Source organism: Lynx rufus, unplaced genomic scaffold (assembly GCF_022079265.1).
Source record: "Lynx rufus isolate CCGP_SWC_20201006 ecotype Redwood Valley unplaced genomic scaffold, mLynRuf1.p SCAF_2, whole genome shotgun sequence".
In the NCBI taxonomy this organism is placed as follows: domain Eukaryota; kingdom Metazoa; phylum Chordata; class Mammalia; order Carnivora; family Felidae; genus Lynx; species Lynx rufus.
The window spans coordinates 191,428,299-191,450,175 of record NW_025814834.1 but is presented as its reverse complement, the minus strand read 5'-3'; the positions used below and the strand labels follow the sequence as shown (position 1 = coordinate 191,450,175).

The 21,877-nt window shown below is 36.8% G+C and overlaps 1 protein-coding gene across 2 annotated transcripts in view; it reads left to right on the top strand.

The window, feature by feature from the left end:
- RLF (RLF zinc finger) overlaps nucleotides 1-21,877 on the top strand; it is a 96,656-nt gene that overhangs the window by 64,492 nt on the left and 10,287 nt on the right. For both annotated transcript variants that reach the window (XM_047082756.1, XM_047082755.1), the window contains exons 6-7: nucleotides 9,842-9,978; nucleotides 19,805-19,946. In XM_047082756.1, coding sequence (XP_046938712.1) covers nucleotides 9,842-9,978; nucleotides 19,805-19,946 — 279 coding nt within the window. The remainder of the gene's footprint in view (nucleotides 1-9,841; nucleotides 9,979-19,804; nucleotides 19,947-21,877) is intronic.

Here is a 21,877-nt window from a genome sequence, read left to right as displayed (position 1 = left end):
TTGGAAATGAGGCGTTCAAGTCATCAGCATTTGAAACCACAGGGCAAATAAGATTAACTATTTCAGAACCCTGGAAATTAACTAAAGGCTTACTACAATCCAAAGAGGTTTTATTCAAGGAAAACCGATGAATCTCCCTAAGAACAACTTGATGCCATTTTAACTTGTCCTACTTCCTGTCTCTTCCCCAGCTTCACAGTAACCTTGAAAACAAACAGCCTCAAAGCTACAGTAGTAGTAGCCTATGAAAACCAGCAGCCTAGCAACCAGCTGAGGAAGCAGAATGAGCTTTGGAACTCTGCCAAAGCCCATACCTAGCATTGTCACTATTTGATCTTTGTAGCAACTTCTGAAAAGTTCCATTCTCAAGACTTGTCTTTATTTGACTCAGAGCTCACAATGACAAAAGCTGTGTCCTCAGTATGTATTTGTCAGAAACAATCAGTGGTAATTGTTTAATGTGACAGTGGTCAGAGGAGGCATTATGAGTCAGGCTAACAAGAGACTGCCCAAAAAGATTAAAAAAGAAAAACTGGGATATGGGACGTCATACGGGACTTTGAAAACTTTTGATATATTGCTAGGATTCTGGAAGGTAACAGGGCTCTGTGTCTGGTGAGGAATGACCTAAAATGGCCCTAATCTCGAGGCTCTGCACAGGTAGGAAATGAAAGGCAGGGCAGAGTTTTAAACTGCCTACTGAAATATTGAAAGTATGCCCCAATACACAAAGCTGCTTGGCAAAAGCAGAGACTTATTCAGGCATTTAAGTAAATGTCTTCAATACATTGAACATGTAGCTGACCATTAAGCGAACCAAGCAGAGGCTGTAGTGGCCACACATGACAAAGAGTGTAGACTTTACAGAATTAATTCTAGGAAAGTCACTAAACCATCAGGCAAAAGATCGATGGACTAGAATCCAGAATCTAGAAATGAGCCCTTCACACTTACCACCAGTTGATTATCTATGTGAATTCCAAGACAGTTCAATGGGGAAAAGAATGATCTTTTCAATGAACGGGTCTTTAACAACTGGATATCAGTTGCAAAAGAATGAAGCTTGATCCTTAATACTGTATGCAAAAAAATAACTCCAAATGGATTGTAGATATAAATATATAAATATAATACAAATATATATTATAACTACATAATTTATATACAAATATATTATCTATAAAATATATTAGATATAATCCATATTAAAATATAAACATATAATATGTAAATATGCTATAATATATAAATGTTAAATATAAAGTATGACATCTTAAAATACAGGAATAATTATTTAAGGCTTTGGATTTGGCAGTTGTTTCATATTTGACACCAAAAGCACAAGTGACAAAAGAAAAATAAGACTTCATCCAACTTTGTGAAAGGACATCAAGGAACAGCAAAGTTAATCCACAGAATGAGAGAAAATATTTGCAAACCATGTATCTTATAAAGGATTTGAATCTAGAATTAATGAAGAACTCTTACAAGTCACCAGTAAAAAGACAAATAATCTAATATTAAAAATGGTTAAAAGTTTTTTTGTTAAATTAATAGACTTTTTAAAAAAATTAATACATTTTTAAAAGCAGAAACAGTTTACAGAAAGTTTGAGTGGCAAGTACACAAAGCCCTTACCCCACATTTTACCTGTTAACATCTTGCCATGAGTGTGTTACATTTGTTAGAATTGTTGAACTAGTATATTATTTTTTTTTAATTTTTTTTTTTCAACGTTTATTTATTTTTGGGACAGAGAGAGAGCATGAACGGGGGAGGGGCAGAGAGAGAGGGAGACACAGAATCGGAAACAGGCTCCAGGCTCTGAGCCATCAGCCCAGAGCCCGACGCGGGGCTTGAACTCACGGACCGCGAGATCGTGACCTGGCTGAAGTCGGACGCTTAACCGACTGCGCCACCCAGGCGCCCCTGAACTAGTATATTATTAATTAAAATCTGTAGTTTACATTAAGGCTCACTATCAGTGTTACACATTCTATGAGTTGTGACAAACATATAATTGTGTGTATTTGTCATCACAGTAACATGCAGAATAGTTCCCCTCTTCTGAAAATGTCCTGTACTCTGCTTATTTATCCTTCCCTCTTTTTCCCCAGGCCCCTGGCATCCACTGATCTTTTTACTGCCCCCACAGTTTTGCCTTTTCCAGAATGTCATATAGTTGGAATTATGTAGTATGTAGCCTTTTCAGATTGGCTTCTTTCACTGAGCAGTATGCGTTTAAGGTTCACCATATCATTTTATGGCTTCATGCTTCCTTCTTTCCTCTCTTTCCTCCCTCCTTTTCTTCCTTCCTTCCTTCACCAAACTCATATTCCTCTCTGCCTTTCTTTTTTCTTTTTCTTTTCTTTTTTTTAAACAAACCAAAGTCCATGGTTAGGGTTCAGTCTTTGTGGTGTACATTCTGTTATCTGTGCTGCTTATTATGTATACTGCATTTCTGGAATGGCTGGTTTAGTTGTACTTTTTATAGTTTGGGATTCTGAGCTCAGTTTTGATGGAAGTGGGTGGAAGCAAGGAGTGCTTTATTTCTGAGAATTCTAATAGGGCTTAGTTAGCATATGTCTCTATAAATCAGTTTCAGTTTTCCTTCTGCCAGGTGATTCAGAGATGTTACCAGCCAGAACCTTCTTTTTATTTTGTATCATTTTTCTCAGTTTGGCATTATTAGACAACGGAGTAGTGTTAGGGCAAATTCCAAGTTTGAAGGACAGGTTATAAATTCTCAAGTATTTTTTTTATCCCACCAGAACCTAGGTTGAGATTGCTATACAAGTTTTCCTGCTGTGTGCCTTATTTTGGTCCACCCGTTCTCTGAGTTTGTAGCTCTATTGGGGTTCCAATTGTATGCAGAAGTCTCACTGCCAACTTCCTGTCTCCAGGTCCAAGCTTTATCATCTACCCATGAGTTGTAAAACACAAGCCTCTTAGTGAGATTAGCAGTGATCCAGCAAGTTAGGGCGGTTGTCCAGTCACACTTGAACACTTTTATCCCCCTTCATGATTTCTTTTACTTCTTTAATGTTCGGCTGTATGTTCTATAAAAGGCATTTCTGTTTTACCCAGGATTTCTAAGTGCTTTGCCACAGGGGAATTTTCAGGCATTACTCTTGTTCAGGACTGGCAGGAAGGTATGTAATCATTATATATTAAATTCACAGGGTAAGGTGGTATGTTTCATCTTTGCCACCAGAATTTCCAGCATTAGCCACTTTTTGCCTTATGCTGTAAGTTGTGATACTTTGTAAATACACATAGCATTGATAGTGCTTATGCATGATTTATAATTTTATATTATTAAGTGTAGCAGACTTTGTTATGAAGTAGATTTTAGTAAGGAAAGATCTGGAGGAACTAGTTAGGATTTTGAAGAGGTTGAAGGTGAGAACATGGTATGGAATGAATGTTCCTGACTAATCTTTCAGGTCCTTTTAAGTTCCTAGCTGGTTCTGCTCACTGTCCTTCCATTCCAGTTCAATAAATGTTTATTGACAGCCCTTAGAAACAAAACGATCAACGTGTCCTCCAGTCTCCTGCTATCATTAGCCTATATCCTTTATGGAAATTGGCAAAAAAGACCATGTTCCACTATGTCCTCCTTCATACGATTGCTTCCAAAGGTCTCCCTTCTGTGAGGAAGAGCCTCATGCCAAAACTTAGGGCTTGGCAAGATGACTGAATTTCAGCCTCCATTAATATACTTAGCTGGTTACCTCTGTGTAGTATGAAACTGTACCCTGATATCCCCCCAAAAGCTATTTTCTTTGAAGCCTTCTTTGCTTACTCTAGTCTGCATTATTCTTATCTCCAGTCGGTCCCATTTATTTATTCTGTGGCCACTGTTATTTATCTTGTGGTTCTCTTTTATTCCAACAAATATTTATTGATGTTCCCCCAAGTGCCTGGTACCATTGTAGGCACTGAAGATACAGTGGTGAATAAAAACGAAGTTTTGCCCAAATGGAACTTATATTCTCATAGGCAAGATGGATAGTAAACAAAAAAAAAGTATTGGGGCACCTGGCTGGCTCAGTCGGTAGAGCATCTGACTGTTGATCTTGGGGTTGTGAGTTTAAGCCCCACATTGGGTGTAGAGATGTTTAAATAAATTAAGGGGAAAAAAACTTTAAAACAATTTTTAAAAAAGAACTAAAAAATTATTTCAGTACCTATCCAGGAATTTCCTAGACACTCACTGAAATTCTCAGAAGCTTGTCAGTGACCTCATTTTAATTTACTGTAGCTGAAAAGTATTTTGTGGCATATATTTGGTTTTTAATGTGGTCTTAAGCTTTTCTATTAGAAAAGGTTGGGGAGGGGCGCCTGGGTGGCGCAGTCGGTTAAGCGTCCGACTTCAGCCAGGTCACGATCTCGCGGTCTGTGAGTTCGAGCCCCGCGTCGGGCTCTGGGCTGATGGCTCGGAGCCTGGAGCCTGTTTCCGATTCTGTGTCTCCCTCTCTCTCTGCCCCTCCCCCGTTCATGCTCTGTCTCTCTCTGTCCCAAAAAAAATAAATAAAAAACGTTGAAAAAAAAAATTTTAAAAAAAAAATAAAAAAAAAATAAAAAAATAAAAAAAAAAAAAGAAAAGGTTGGGGACCATACTGTGTCTTATTAGTGAAGTGTTAAAAAATATGGCATTTTAATTTACCTGGATTTTTCTATTTTTAAAATTTTTTATTTAGTTTTGTTACTTTATCATAACTCTTTTTCCTCTGTATTCAAGAAAATACAGGTATTTGGGGCAAAATACTGATATCCTCTTCAATTAAAAATATTATCTGAGTGCTTGCTTATTTGTCATGTAAAGATCCTAAAGCAGGCACTAAGTAGGTTAAAAGCATGAGATAAGATACCAGCTTTCAAAGGACTTAGAATCAAGCAGAGTAGGTAACAGACTGAAGGAACTCTGGCTTCAGTTTCTTCACTTGGAAGAATGATGAGTTTTTTTTCATTACTTAAATGAGAGTGTAAAAAAAAAAAAGTCTAGATGGATGCCCCTGTGTTATTAGCATAGATGAGTATGTGTGAGGCAAATGAGTTCTTGAATTGGAAGGTTGTACAGAAACCCCACTATAAACTAGTCCTGTTTTGTCAGTAGAAACCTTGATGGAAGTAAAACAATGAAGGTAATGGATAATAAAAAAAATATATGTAAGTTACCATTCTTATTAGGTGTTACGGACCTCTTAGAAACTTCTTTATCAGGCATATATTCTAAAATGTCAGGTAAACAACAATATTAAGCATGAACTAAAAGCATGCTAGTACTTAAAATTTACTAGGAAATGGGTAACATTTGGAGAAAGTTGAGTAGAGGTTAGATTGGTACAGGAGCAGGCAAGGTTACCAGCAATCTTTGTGGTAGTCTCAGAAAAGGCACTAAGGTACTGGAAGAGCAGAAGGCGTCTACTCTTAGGAAACCACTAGAGTTGATACTCCAACACTATTGCTAAATTACCATTAGCTGACTAGAAATAATTTATTTCTGTTTCTCCAGTTCCTCGTTCATTCTTACCTGTTGGCCCTTGCGATGTGTTTTTCTTCCTCTTTGGAACAGTTTTCTTATTTCACTCTACCCTTTCCCATGGCTTATCTCTACTCATTCTTTAATTCTCATTTTAAATGTGACTTCATCCAGGAAGTTGTTTTTGATCCCCCAAATTTGGGTTAGATCTCTTTTTATCAAAGGTAGGAAAAATACTCTGTACATCCCCATTGTAACAGTTAATATACACTGTAATTCTTAGCAGTTGCTGCTGCCTCATTTGTTATCTGTGGCTGGACTGTGACTTCCGTGAAGGCAAAAATCAGGTTGGCTTGTATCCCCAGTACTTAGCACAGCACAGGTACTTAGTAATACACAGCACTGCTTTGAAAGACATGTGCATTTTAATTTTAACATGTTTTTTTCCTGTGGCATTTTGTGAACAGAGGATTTTGGATATAAGACCGTCTTCAGAAATTCATAGTCTAGTTAGAAAGCCAAAGTTCAAAGCACATGTAAAAAAAGTAAAATAATAAAAGGTAAAGGCCACTGTGAGTCACTAGTTCAGAAGTTGGCCCAAAATGGAATAAAAAATAGCCCAATTAAAAATGTTGATAAGATGCTGTGAATTCAGAGTAAGGCAAGAGATCGTTGGATGCTAGAGTAGTCTATGAAGGAAGTTTCAGCTGAATGTTGAAGGATGGGGAGGATCGGTTCAGCAGGCAAGAGGAGGAGGGCTGTTTGTTTAGGCTTATACACTAACTGGTAGTGTTCATCTTTGTAATAAATCATTTTTGTAATAAATGTTTCGTGTTTGTAATAAATAGAAATAATAGAACTACGTATACCTTCTAAACAACTAGTCTGGATTTTTCATATCATTTCCTCCTCCCCCGTCATTTTAGGTTAATGATTTTTGACTTGAAATCTACATTTCTAATTTATTTCAGTTTTGTCCCTTTTTCTTAATACTTTGGTTCCAAGGTGAAAGCTCATATCTCTCTGAAGTATACCCTTTTAAAATGAGCTTCCCTGTAGGAATAAAATGACGTGAGATTAGTTTTTCATTTTATTTACTGTTACTTTTTTTTTTTTTTAATTTTTTTTTTCAACGTTTATTTTTATTTTTGGGACAGAGAGAGACAGAGCATGAACAGGGGAGGGGCAGAGAGAGAGGGAGACACAGAATCGGAAACAGGCTCCAGGCTCTGAGCCATCAGCCCAGAGCCCGACGCGGGGCTCGAACTCCCGGACCGCGAGATCGCGACCTGGCTGAAGTCGGACGCTTAACCGACTGCGCCACCCAGGCGCCCCTACTGTTACTTTTTATTATTAGCCACAGTTGACTAGAGACAGGAAACAGTCTTTTCTCAGGCTCATCTTTTACTTGTGAAGTAGAAATAATATTGCCTGCATTGCTAATCTTACAGATTTATCATGCTGATAAAGTGAGATGATATCTCATTCAAGGTATTTGAAAAGGATAAAAAATGTTCTAGAAATGCAAATTGTATATTATTTCCATTCTAATTTATATGTCTGGCTTAGAGGGTTTCTCATGCTATTTCTCAGCTTGGAAATGTTATATGTTGCTGTTACATTGCAAAATCAAATTTTAGAATTCTGGGTTTTTGACAGGAGCTTTAACATGGCGTGGATAGTAGGTGGTTGCCCTGGAATAAATAGCTGTTTTCATTTGCTGAGGAATTTTCATTTCAGTCCTTCGGTCACTTCAGTTCTGAATACCCTGTGGTGGGCCTTTTGTCTCTGGATGACCCTTCTAATTCATTCAGCTATGGATGAGGACATGGTTGTTGAGGGCATCATTAAAATTCCATCCTCATTAAGTCTGATACGGTCTTTTTTTTTTTTTTAACCTGAAAACTGAATTTAAATTATGTTCTAGGCTTTACCAACGTAATTTTGCCTCCCAGTGCTCTTTAGATATAAATTTAAATCAGGTGTGATCTTGCATCTGAGCGTGATCTTTTGAAATGCTTTCTACTATTCTTAAGGTTGATTTTCTTTTTTTCTTTTTCTTATTTTTAAAATTTATATATTTCATGAAAAATTCTTAAGAGCTCTTCTGATGTGCTCCCTATTTGTCAATCCCTGTTAGAATATATATTTTTTAAACCTTAACTGTAACTTTAATAGGCACACATACCACATTTTTAATTGATGCATAATTGACATTGTATTATTTTAGGTATACAACATAATATTCAATATTTATATAGGTTGTGAAATGATATCCAGATAAGTCTAGTTGATGTCTGTCACTATACAGAGTCACAAAAGTTTTTTTTCTTATGATGAGAACATTTAAGATCTATTCTAATAACTTTCCAATATGCAATACAGTATTAATTATAGTCACCATGATGTACTAAAACATATTAAATTCTTAAAATAACTCCATGAGGGAGGTTCTGTTATTTCCATTTTACACATGAGGAAACAGACACTAAGTCACTGAGAAGTTACATGACTTACCCAGAGTCACACAGCTAGTAGCTATAGAGCTGGGAAAAGAATATACACAATCTGGTTTTAGAATAATTGCTTTTGGGGCACCTGGGTGGCTCAGTGGGTTAAGCAACCGACTCTTGGTTTGGCTCAGGTCATGATCTCACAGTTCTTGAGTTTGTCAAGCCCTGCGTCAGGCTCTGTGCTGACACTGCAGAGCCTGCTTGGAATTCTCTCTCCTTCTCTCTCCGCCCCTCCCCTGCCCCCCCCCTCTCTCTCACACACACACACTAAATAAACTTAATAAAAATATCTAAAAAGAAAAAAAAGAATAATTGCTTTTAACCACTATATCATACTGCTTATTGTGTCATCACATTGTCTTTAAAAGACTAGAAAACAGACTTGTATGAGGTTCACTTTGTAAATGTGAACATTTTACCCTCATTAAACTTGATTTGTTTATCCCACTCATCACCTGTTTACTGTTTTTTTTTTAACGTGTTCCAGACAATGCTATGTGCTGAGTTTTGAACAAGATATAAAAGTCCCTAACCTCATTAATTTTACATTCTAGCAGAGAAGACAGATACTAAGTTCTTTGCCTAATGATTGAATTGTAGTTGTGATAGATGTTACAAAGGAGGAATTAAGAGTAGAGTTTTTGTATGTGGGGGTGTTTTTTAATTGAAGTACAGTTGACTTTTGGAGGAGTTGTTTTTTGTTTTCAATGGATGAGAATCGAGTTTTTGTTGGAGATTCTGACCTAGTCTTAGAAGTGAAAGGATTGTATGAGAAAATAGCATGTGAGCTAAGCTTTGAAAAAAGTCTTTCTGTGCCTACTTGAGGGTATGACTAAAATTAGATGTTTCGACCACCTGTTGGAACTGAATAGCACTTTGGAAAAGATGAACTAAACTCTTTTGTACCTCATTCACCCTGATATTCACTTCATTTATCCTGAAATTTATCACTGTTTTGTACATTTGGTGTCTGGTATAATTCACATTTATAAGGCTGACATATGACAAAGAGATTAATCATATTCTTTGTTAAGACTGGGAAGTGATAGAGTTGAGAAAGGATCTCTTTAGAGGTCTTAATCTCCTGTTTCATTAGTATGTAAAAAGAGCCCCAGAAAATTCTGATTTGCCCAGAGGTGGTTTTAAGATTTCTATAATTAGTGTCAACGAGGGGCACCTGGCTGGCTCATTTGGTACTGCATGTGACTCTTGACCTTGGGGTTGAGGGTTTGAGCCTCACATTCGGTGTAGAGATTGCTTTAAAAAAATTGAATCCTTTTAAAAAAATAGTGTTAATGAAAAAGATGTATTTCTGAGTGTTTTAGCTGTTTGAACGCACTTATACCAAGTATTATTTTTTCTCCTTAACTCTGAGAAAGTGGTACAAGTTTCTCAACTGGCCTCGTTTAGCCCTACTGGCTGTGAGGATAAGCCTTGTGTTTTTCTATCTGTAACTAGAGTGACTTGAATAAAACTGTAAAGGAAATAAAGAAAGAAAAAACAAAAAAAATTATACTTCAAGTGAAAATAATCTGAAGTTATTATGCATAATTTGACTTATTTATGTGGTAGCAAAGTTCATGAATAATTGAACTGTACAAAAATGCTTTTGTCTGTGTTGGGACTGCAGTGGAACTTCAGTCTATTCACTTCTCTTTAATATTTTCTAATATGATATAGTCCAGGAGATTTAGTCATAAGTTAATAGAAGAAAATTGTGTCCCTCTAATTGCCTCATCAATTGTCAAAGATAGAAAACCTTAAAAGAGGCTTCTTGTTACATAACAAAATATACAGGAAAGTCACCATTTTTATTTTGACTCCATCTTCTCATTTTTGATAGATTGCAAAGGTCGACTGTAAGGAAATACTAGACATCATATGTAATCTGGAATCCGAGGGTCAGGATAACACGGCATTTGTTCTTTGTACGACTTACCTCACTCAGCAGCTCCAAACTGCAAGTGTATATTGTTCTTGGTAAGTATATTTACTTTGTTTCACTTTATTTGTTTAGTACATAGTATGGCATTTAGAGTTTATGTAAAACATTGGCTTCTTTCAAATTTAAAGCCTAAGCAAATTAATTGATGACATGTGAATTACATCTTGCTTAGAAGCTAAACCATTTAATAAAAAATGTTACTGGTTTAATCTTTTCCAGAAGAGTCCAGAAATAAAAAGAGGGTAAAGAATTTGAGCTCCTCTTGATCATCTTATATGGAGGGTTGTCTGTTAACTTTAATATAGGTCTTCTTTGGAAATAAAATTATGGCAACATGAGACAAATTGGTGTTAGGTCATTTTCCTTTACACTTACTATATCTTTTGGTAGTCATTTTCCCCTCTTATTTGGAAACCCATTAATTATCTAGGTTTCTAGGTCAGTCTTGCACTAGAGAAGGAAATCCATTTGAATAGGTAATCTCTTTTGAAACTTTGGTACTATATAGCAGAATTATATTAATTTGGTTTTAATTCAGTTTATATCTTGTTTGCCTACAGAGTACTTAGTTGCTAAAAAGAAAACAGTTAAGTGTAACCTACGGTTCTTTCATTCCAACTGTGCAGAATCTGTTTAGGCCAAAAGGGCAGACTTGATACACAGGAGAGTTCTAGAATGTAAGACTGCCAGTAAGTATCAGATTAGTGATATGGATAATGCCATAGGATATTAGTGGAAGGTGCTCACTGTTTAAGAAAGGTGTCAAGGGAGAGGTTATATCAGAGCTTTAATTCAAAGAATGGATTGGCTTTGCATGATCTTGATTAGAGGAGCATGGAGAGATTTAGAACCTAAGGATGGCTTGAAGTTGGAAACGAACATTTTGATTGTAGGAAAACCCAGTAAAGCCCTTCGTGTGCTTTAGCCTTCATTGATCTCCTTTTGGAGCATCTGTGTGTATTTGTAGTTTTATTATTAACATTGTATGCTACTATATTTCTTCCTGTTTACTATTTTATATAGAAATATTATTTGTGTGCTATAAATTATCGCATAATAATCCTCATAATTATCATTGTGCAGATGAGGCAGTGGATGACCAGAGGAATCAGAGAAGTCTTGTGATTGCCCAGGGTCTTAAGGCTAAAGTGATAGAGCTGAGATTCACATCCAGGGTTTTTGACTCCTAATCCAGTGCTTTTCTTCTCCTGTGGTGGTTTTCTTGGTGCAGGGCCAGAATGCAGATTGCAGTCTTCTACCACTGAGTCCACTATGCCAGAGTTATATCTCCTGTGAGAAGGGAGATAGTGGAACAGGGAGTTAAATATATTTTGTAATAATCACTATGGCATTTTGTTAGGAAACCAAAAAAGCGGTGCTAAAAATGAAAAGAATTAAGTAGCAGTGAGGGTTTTGATCATTAAATTAAATAGAAGAGGTTTCCCCCCCCCATGCATTAGAGATTAGAGATTTTAGCCTCAGTAAAACAGATGTATTTACTTGAGGAACAAACCCCAATTTATCTTGTTACAGTTAATTTCTTTGCCTACAATGAAAAAATATCTGCTAGTGATAGCTAGATTTTCAGGGCAAAGAAATACACTAAATTACATATGAGATGTGTTATACATTACAGAGGGTTATGGGGTTTTTTTTTGGATTTTTTTTAAGTTTTAGATGTACAGTATAATGATGCAACAATTCTATACATTATTCAGTGTTCATCACAATAAGTGTACTCTTAATCCCCTTCACCGATTTCATCCATCTCCCCTCTGGTGACAACCAGTTTGTCCTCTATACTATATAATGAGTATATTTTCATTTGTCTCTTTTTTCTTTGTTCATTTATTTTGTTTCTTAAATTCTGCATATGTTTTAAATCATATGGTATTTGTCTTTCTCTGACTATTTCACTTAGCATTGTACCCTCTAGATGCATCCATGTCATTGCAAATAGCAAGATCTTTTTTATGGCAGAGTAAATTCCATTGTGTATATATATACCACATCATCTTTAACCATTCTTCTGTTGATAGACACTTGGGCTGCCTCTGTATCTTGGCTATTGTAAGTAATGCTACAGTAAATGTAGGGGTGCATATATCTTTTCGAATTAGTGTTTTTATGTTTTTTGGGTAAATACCCAGTAGTGGAACTACTGGATCATATGGTAATTCTATTTTTAATTTTTTTTTTAACGTTTATTTATTTTTGAAACAGAGAGAGACAGAGCATGAACGGGGGAGGGTCAGAGAGAGGGAGACACAGAATCTGAAACAGGCTCCAGGCTCTGAGCTGTCAGCACAGAGCCCGACGCGGGGCCCGAACTCATGGACCACGAGATCACGACCTGAGCCGAAGTCGGCTGCCCAACCGACTGAGCCACCCAGGCGCCCCTCTATTTTTGATTTTTTGAGGAACCTTCATACTGTTGTCCACAGTGGTTGCACCAGCCTGCATTCCCACCAGTGGTGCATGAGGATTCCTTTTTCTCTAAATCCTGGCCAATACTTTTTATTTCTTGTGTTTTTTATTTTGGCCATTCTGACAGGTGTGTCATGATATCTTATTGTGGTTTTGATTTGCATTTCCCTGGTGATTAGTGATGTTGAACATCTTTTCATGTGTTTGTTTGGTTATCTGTGTGTCATCTTTGGAAAAATGCCTGTGTCCTCTGCCTGTTTTTGAATTGAATTATTTGCTTTTGGGTGTGTTCCATTGTGTAATTTCTTTGTATATTTTTGGATATTAACCCCTTTTCAGATATATCATTTACCAATATCTTCTTTCATTCAGTAGTTTGTCTTTTTGTTTTGTTGATGGTTTCCTTTGCTGTGTGAAAGCTTTGTATTTTGGTGTAGTCTCAGTAGTTTAATTTTGCTTTTGTTTCCCTTGCCAAAAGAGACCTATCTAGAAAAATGTTTCCATGGCTGATATTGAAGAGATTACTGCCTGTGTTTACTTCTAGGAATTTTATGGCTTCAGGTCTCACATTTAGGTCTTTCTCAATTTTGAATTTATTTTTGTGTATGGTCTAAGAAAGTGGTCTAATTTCATTCTTTTGCATGTAGCTGCCTTGTTTTCCCAACAGCATTTATTGAAGAGCTTGTCTTTTTCCTGTTGTATAGTCTTGTATATTCCTTTGTCATATAATGGCCATAAAAGTGGGTTTATTTCCAGCTTCTTTATTCTGTTCCATTGATCTGTGTGTCGGTTTTTGTGCCAGTACCATACTGTTTTGATTACTGTAGTTTTGTAGTATATCTTGAAATCTGGGGTTTTGATACCTCCAGCTTTGTTCTTCTTTGTCAAGATTGCTATTTTGAGGTCTTTTTTTTTTTTTTTTTAATGTTTGTTTGTTTGTTTATTAGAGTGAGAGAGCAGGCGAACACAAGCAGGGGAGGGGCAGAGAGAGAGGGAGACACAGAATCCAAAGCAGGCTCCGGAGCCCTGTGTGGGGCTCAAACTCCGGAACCTTGAGATCATGACCTGAGCTGAAGTCAGATGCTTAGCCAACTGAGCCACCCAGGCGTCCGTGGCTATTTGAGGTCTTTTTTCATTCCATGTAAATTTTAGGATTATTGTTCTAGTTCTGTGAAAAGCTGTTGGTATTTTAATAGGGATTGCATTGAATGTGTAGATTGCTTTGGGTAGTGTGGACAATTTAATAATAATTGGTTTTCCCAATCCATGAGCATGGAATCTTTCCATTGTGTCATCTTCAGTTTCTTTTACCCGTGTTTTACAGCTTTCAGAGTACAAGTCTTTCACTTCCTTGTTTAGTTTATTCCTAGGAATTTTATTCTTTTTGGTGTAATTGTAAATGGGACTATTTTCTTAATTTTTCTTTTGCTACTTTATTAGTATATAGAAATGCAACAGGGGGTGCCTGGCTCAGTCGGTTAAGCTTCGGATTCTTGATTTTGGCTCAGGTCATGAACTCATGTTGCGTGAGATCAAGCCTTGCTTCGAGCTCTGTGCTGACAGTCAGGAGCCTGCTTGGAATTCTCTCCCTCCCCCTCCCCCCCCCCCCCCCGCCACTTGTGCGTGCATGCATGCATGCGCTTACTCACACTCTCTCTCTCTAAATTAGTAAACATTTTAAAAAATAGAAATGCAACAGATTTCTGTATATTAATTTTGTATCCTGTGACTTTGTTGAATTCATGTATCAGTTCTAGTAGTTTTTTGGTAGAGTCTTCAGGGTTTCTGTATATAGTATCAGGTCATCTATAAATAGTGAAAATTTTACTTCTTCCTTACCAATTTGGATGCTGTTATTTCTTTTTGTTATCTGACTGCTGTGACTAGGATGTCCAAACTATGTTGAATGAAAATGGTAAGAGTGGACATCCCTGTCTTCTTCCTGAACTTAGAGGAAAAGCTCTGATTTTCACCATTGAGTATGATGTTTGCTGTAGGTTTGTCATATATGGCCTTAATTAATGTTGAGGTGTGTTCCTGCTAAACCTACTTCGTTGAAAAGTTTTTATCATGAGTGAATGTAGTACTTTGTAAGATGCTTTTTCTGCTTCTGTTGAGATGATTACATGGTTTTTATCCTTCTCTTGTTAATGTGACCTATCATATTGATTGATTTGTGAATAGTGAATCACGTTGCATCCTTGGAATAAATCACACTTGATCATGGTGACTAATTTTTTTTAAGTGTTGTTGGATTTGGTTTGCTAATATTTTGTTGAGGATATTTGCATCTATGTTCATCAGATATTGGCTTATAGTTTTCTTTTTGTGTAGTGTCTACCTGGTTTTGGAAGCAGGGTAATGCTGACCTTGTAGAATGGATTTGTAATCTTTCCTTCCTCTTTTTTTTTTTTTTTTTTTTTTTTTGAAATAGTTTGAGAAGAATAGGTGTTAACTCTTCTTTAAATGTTTGACAGAATTCACCTGTGAAGCCATTTAGTCCTGGACTTTTGTTTGTTGGGAATTTTTTGATTTCTGATTCAACTTCACTGCTAGTAGTTGGTCTGTTCAAATGCTCTTATTTCTTTCTGATTCAGTTTAGAAGGTTATATGTTTCTAGGACTTTATCCATTTCTTCCAGGTTATCAAGTTTGTTGACATACAATTTTTCATAATCTTGTATAATCCTTTGTATTTCTGTGGTGTAGGTTGTTATTTTTCCTCTTTTATTTCTGATTTATTTGCATCCTCCTTTTTTTTCTAATGATTCTGGCTAAAGGTTTATCAATTTTGTTGCATTTTTTAAAGAACCACGTCCTGGTTTCTTTAGTTTTATTTCACTTATTTCTCCTCTAATCTTTTTCATTTCCTTCCTTCTGTTGGCTTTGGGCTTTGTTCTTTTTCTAGCTCCTCGAGGAGTAAGTTTAGGTCATTTGAGATTTTTCTTGATTATAAAGTAATTTTAAAACTATAATCGCACGGTTCTTTTAATATTCCTAATAGAGCTTCCCTTCTAGCGTGACCTATAGCTTTATTCTTCTTCCTTTCTTTACTCTGACACATTAGCCCTTCCAAGGATGTTAGCAGCTGTAGGATTAATGCTGCTCCACGCAGCAGGAAGGGATTAACAAGGATTTCCCTCTTGTTGGCCTCCTGAGGAGCTAGAATGAGTAAAGGAAAGAAAATATTTAGTCACTTCACACTTGGGTAAAAGTAAGCTTCTTCCAAGCAGTTTAAAGAGAAATAGAATCTAAAATTTTGAAATTTGGAATCTTTTTTTTTTTTAACCCCTTCTGTTGTTTTCATAGGTGTTTGTTTTGCTAATGGGATATTGGAGTGGGATATTTGAAACTTAGGGATTCTGTAAAACATGTGACTAAGTTGGAATCTGATAAAAGCAGTCACTTATTTTTAAACACATATACTAGAATTTATTTATAGGAAGTATCATTCTTGAATGTGGTCATCACAGAAGATAGTATTTGAAGTGTTAACTATGTAACTGTTACCCCAAAGTTTTTTTTTTTAATTTTCTTAGAAATTTCCTTTAGAGATACTTACAAACCACAATAAAATATATCCTATTACTTTAAATCAGCCACCATGTATATGCTTGATCTCAAAAGGTATATTACTCAGCTTATTAATTAACCATGGCCCCAAAAGAATTTTGGCTCTGCAAAAATCAAAGATGTGCTGGAGGAATGAGTTTCCTATAGATGTCTGCAGTGATAATACCATTAGAGTAGCCAAGCAAATAAGAAAGATAACCATTTTTGAATGGGACAGTGTACATATAGATGTGTAATTACTACTACTGCTTTTAAAATAAAGTTCAGGGTGCCTGGATAGCTCAGTTGGATAAGCGTCCAACTTTGGCTCAGGTCATGATCTCATGGTACGTGGGTTCGAGCCCCTCATTGAGCTCTACCGACAGCTCAGAGTCTGGATCCTGCTTCCGATTCTGTGTCTCCCCCTCTGTCTCTCTCTCTGTCCCTCTCCTTCTTGTAGTCTCTCTCTCTCTCTTCTCTCTCTCTCAAAAATAAACATTAAAAAAATTAAAATTCATGGGGCATCTGGGTCGCTCAGTCAGTTAAACGTTCGACTTAGGCTCAGGTCATGATCTCAAGGTTCGTGAGTTCGAGCCCTGTGTTGGGCTCTGTGCTGACAGCTTGGAGACTTGAGCCTGCTTCGGATTTTGTTTCTCTCTCTCTCTCTCTCTCTCTCTCTCTCTCTCTCTCTGCCCCTCCCTCGCTAATGCTGTGTCTCAAAAATAAATATAAAAAAAATTAAAGGTCATACAGGGGTGCCTCTCTCTCTCAAAAGTAAATAAACATTAAACAAATAAAGTTCATACAGGTGAGCCTTAAACCTCCACACAAAGCTTTCAGCAAGTATTTGATAGGTTGACCTTTGCTTTCTTAGATCTGAGTTTAATGTATGTTGGGGCACCTGGGTGGCTCAGTCAGTTGTACATCTGACTTCAGCTCAAGTCATGATCTCATGGTTCGTGAGTTTGAGCCCCACCTGCTCGCTGCTATCAGGAAGAGCCCTCTTCCAATCCTCTGTCCCTCTCTCTCTGCCCCTCCCCACCACACTCGCTTATGTGCTCTCTCTCTCGAAATATATGTATAAAAAAATCTTGTACATTTGTGTTTCTTTGATGTAATCTCATGCCTGTTCTCTCCCAGGCCAGACTGTGATATGCCAGGGTCAATGTGTGTGTTGTCCTCAGTACCTGACGAAGACCACATATCCATATATGTTTTATTTAACCGAATTTTGTTGGAAGTAAAAAGTGGTCATGAGAATCACATACTGTATCTGCAGGAGCCACCTTTAAAGATGGTCATCCCTTAATGCCACAAAGTTTTCTTTGACTCATTTCCACAATGCCTGAATTCTAGATAACCGTGTGACATACTGACTGGACTTTGGGCTTCCTGATATGCAGAAACCCAGTGTAGTTTAAAGTTCTTGCATGGTAGCTAGATCTCTGCTGAAGTATGTTTCCTACCATTAATAGAACTAAATTTCCTTTCCAGTTTTTATGAATTTGTATATAATTTGTTGACTTGAAGTAGGCAGTGGGCTAATTGGAAGCATCTATACAGTGGAATCATTTTCAGTATATTCTTTAATGGTTGTCCATTTAAAAAAATCGTACCATTATAGTAATTGATATTCGTCCCAGTGCATGTATGATCCAACAGGTTCTGAGTTACTATTTTATTGGTGGTTTCCATTTTCCAGTGTACAGATTTGAATGGATGACATGGTAGCATTTTCATGAGCTGGTTGTTTTGCTTTCAGGCAAATTTGTATATTTGGTTGGGTAATGAGTGGTAGTTTTAAATTGTTGGATCGTAATTGTGTAAGTATGTTTAAAAACAAAATACCCTTTTTTGATCATGGTTATTTGGAATTAAAATAAATATAGCTTGAAATATTTAATTTGGAATAAATCAGGCCATAAACATTCTGATATATATTTTAAAAGTTATTTGAGGGGCTCCTGAGTGGCTCACCAGTTAAGTGGCCAACTTTTGGTTTCAGCTGAGGTCATGATCTCACGGTTCGTGAGTTCAAGCCCTGCATTGGGCTTTGTGCTGGTAGTACAGAGCCTGCTTGGGATTCTCTCTCTGCCCCTCCTGCACTCCTTCTCTTTCTTTCTCTCTCTCTCTCTCCCTCAAAATAAATAGATAAACTTAAAAAAAATTATTTAAGAGGCTTTAATACTCAACTTGCCTCTTACCACTTTATCAGATTTGCCTAACTTTAAACTAATAGCTAGTTGACGTATTTTAGATAGTAGATATTCCTGATGCAGGGCTCAAACTCAGGAACCATGAGATCATATATGACCTGAGCCGAAACCAAGAGTCGGATGCTTAACTGACTGAGCCATCCAGGTGCCCAGCAATCTTGTGAGTTAAAAAAATGAACAGTCACCCCAATTACTTGCCTAGCCAGTAGCTATTTTCAAAGCTGACCTGTCTCAATTTTTTACTTTTCCTGGTTAGGAAAGCAACACTAGTCACCAAAGACAAACACTTAAAGGCATTTTAAGTTAATTTTATTTATCATAGCTCAAATTTGCCATCATTAAATATTAAAAGCTTTAATCATGTATCTTTTAAGGAGTATATTCATTTAGATCTTTGAGGCAAGTTTTGTATGTATATAAGAATTTCACCATATGAGAATCCTAGTTACTTCTTTGAAAATACAATAGGGGTGCCTGGGTGGATCAGTTGGTTGAACAACTAACTCTTGATTTCAGCTGAGGTCATGATATCATGGTCATGGGATCAAGCCCTGCATTGGGCTTTGTGCTGAACACAGAGCCTGCTTGAGATTTGTCTTCCTCTGCCCCTCTCCTGCTCACACACATGCTCTCTAAATTAATTAATTAATTAAATTAAATAAAGTATAATAAAATAAGTTCTGTTAAATATGTTTATTTTCAATCTGTTGAGGTATGTTCGTTTATTAAGCTTTGTATTTGTACCCAGCTTCCTAGAATAGTCTGTTAATAGCAGTAAGATATTAGTGTTCTAAAACTGGCTTGTGAAAATAATACTTTTTTGTGAAAATTGTTTAAGAAATAATTACAGTATGTATTGCAGTGTACAGAAAAGAGTCACTTTTTTAAAGTGGTAACATTCTCTTTAGTTTTACTAAGTAACTTCCCTTGCATTCATATTAGTATTTTTATCCTGGACATTTTTGAGTTACTAGTGCTTTTCCTTGAGAATTTTCTCTTGGGGCTCCTGCGTGGCTCAGTCGGTTCAGCGTCAGACTCTTGATTTCGGCTCAGGTCATGATCTCACACGGTTGGTGAGTTCAAGCCTCATGTTGGGCTCTGTGCTGACAGCGTGAAACCTACTTGGGATTGTCTCTGCCACTCCCTGCTCGTGCATTCTGTCTTTTTCTCTCAAAATAAATGAACTTTAAAAAAAAAAAGTTTTTTCTCTTAACCCATTCAGTGCCTTTAATTAACTTGTTCTTTTCAAGCTTTCTTTGTTTCCGTAATGAATATTTGTAAGATTCTCGTATTTTGGCTGTTTCTAAAAGTGCCATTTTGCTAATTTTATTAGTAATATTTAAACATTCCAAAATGCATACCTAAGTAGCTTCATGACATTTTAGAGCTAGAAAGGGCCAGGTAAGTGGAGAAGTGTACTGTTAGAATATTTATTAGTTGTATACATTTTGTTAGCAGTGTCGGGATGTCTCATGATCTCTGCCCACTAGGATAGAGTTTAATGATTTTACCAGTTTGAGAGGACCCAATAGGGAATGTAGACAGTTTTTTTTTTCTTCTAGTTTCTGTTCACTATCAATTTATCTTTACAAACCAAAGTGGGGTGGGGAGGTGGACAGCAAATACCAGTTGCTTTAAATGTTTTACCTTAATCTTTCTTTTTATAGGGAATTGACTCTCTTTTGGAGTAAACTGCAGAGAAGAATTGACCCATCTTTAGACACTTTTTTGGAGCGCTGTCGTCAGTTTGGTGTCATAGCTAAAACACAGCAGCATTTGTTTTGCCTGATTAGAGTTATACAAACAGAAGTGAGTAATTTTGCTTTTTACGATGATTGTCCTAGAACTGAAGAAATGAGTGGGGAGATTACTTCTCAGACAACTCCTTTTAGACGAGGAAAGATTATGGAATTGGACGTACCTAGGTGTTTCTGCAGATTGACCTTTTAGAATCCACAGTTTTCTTAATGGAAGATAGTGATTTAAAGTGACTGGAGGAAGGGAAGATTATGTTTCTGGGCTATAACCTCAACTACCCTATATCAACTTTTCCTAGAACAGTTTTCTATATTTTATGCAAGCATGTTTGTTTGCATATTAACATAATTATTAAAAATGAAGAAAATATAACTATATTTTCCTTAAGAATAGAGTAATACATTTTCTAGGTTTTGGAATAATAGAACAGTTCCAGAATTAGCTATACAAAAATTATAATCTGTGCACAACAGGAAACAAGTTAGATATTTTTAGGAAGTAAATATTTCCTAAAATGAAATGAAGTGCTATATATAAAGCCTTGTTTTTTGAGTTGAGCCCTATAGATATAGAATACTATTAGCTTAGAGATTCAGCACAAATCTTATACTGTTCCCTGTTTTTGTTTTGTTTTTAGTATCTGCTCATGACTGAGCTCTCCATATACCCATAGCTGTAATGGCTCATGGCTATGTTTCATGGGCTACTTCTTTGACAACATCCAAGGATTGTTTATACTAAAGCCAAGGCACAGTTGTATCTTTGATACATCCTTTCTCCTTTAATGTAAACATCTATATCCTATACTTTATTTGAAATATGTTGGTCTGGTCTTCTCCAGTGAAGATAGGAAAAGGTAAAACAGTTATTAAAAAGTAAATTCATGGTCAGATATGTTAGGTGATAATTATTTCTAATCACTGTGAATGAAGTTGTATCTCCTGTCACAGAAAGAACATGTTCAAGTAATTACCGAACTTGTGTTATTTTTAAAAATTAGTTTTAGGGGCATCTGGGTGGCTCAGTCGGTTAAGCATCTGACTGGCTCAGGTAATGATCTCGTGGTCTGTGGGTTCGCACCCCACATCGGGCTCTGTGCAGACAGCTCAGAGCCTGGAGCCTACTCTGGATTCTGTGTCTCCCTCTCTGCCCCTCCCTGACTCACACTCTGTCTCTCTCTGTCTGTCAAAAATGAATAAACGTGCCGGGCGCCTAGGTGGGTCAGTTGGTTAAGCATCCGACTTCAGCTCAGGTCATGATATCACATTCTGTGAGTTCGAGCCCCACATCGGGCTGTGTGCTGACAGCTCAGAGCCTGGAGCCTGCTTCGGATTTTGTGTCTCAGTCTCTCTCTTCCCCTCCCCCACTCGCACTCTGTCTCTCTGTCTCTGTCTCTCTCAAAAATAAACATTATGGAAAGAGCCTAAATGTCCATCAATTGATGAATGGATAAAGAAGTTGTGGTTTATACATACAATGGAATACTACTTGGCAATGAGAAAGAATGAAATCTGGCCTTTTGTAGCAACGTGGATGGAACTGGAGAGTGTTATGCTAAGTGAAATAAGTCATACAGAGACAGACAGATACCATATGTTTTCACTCTTATTTTGATCCTGAGAAACTTAACAGAAGACCATGGGGGAGGGGGAGGGGGGAAAAGGTACAGAGAGGGAAGGAGGCAAACCATAAGAGACTCTTAAAAACTGAGAATAAACTGAGGGTTGATGGGGGGTGGGAGGGAGGGGAAAGTAGGTGATGGGCGTTGAGGAGGGCACCTGTTGGGGTGAACACTGGGTGTTGTATGGAAACCAATTTGACAATAAATTTCATATTTAAAAAAAAAATAAACATTAAAACATTTTTCATTAGTTTTAGAATTGGCCTTTAAAAAGTTTTATTTTGGGGGCGCCTGGGTGGCTCAGTCGGTTGAGTGTCCGACTTCGGCTCAGATCATGATCTCACGGTCCGTGAGTTCAAGC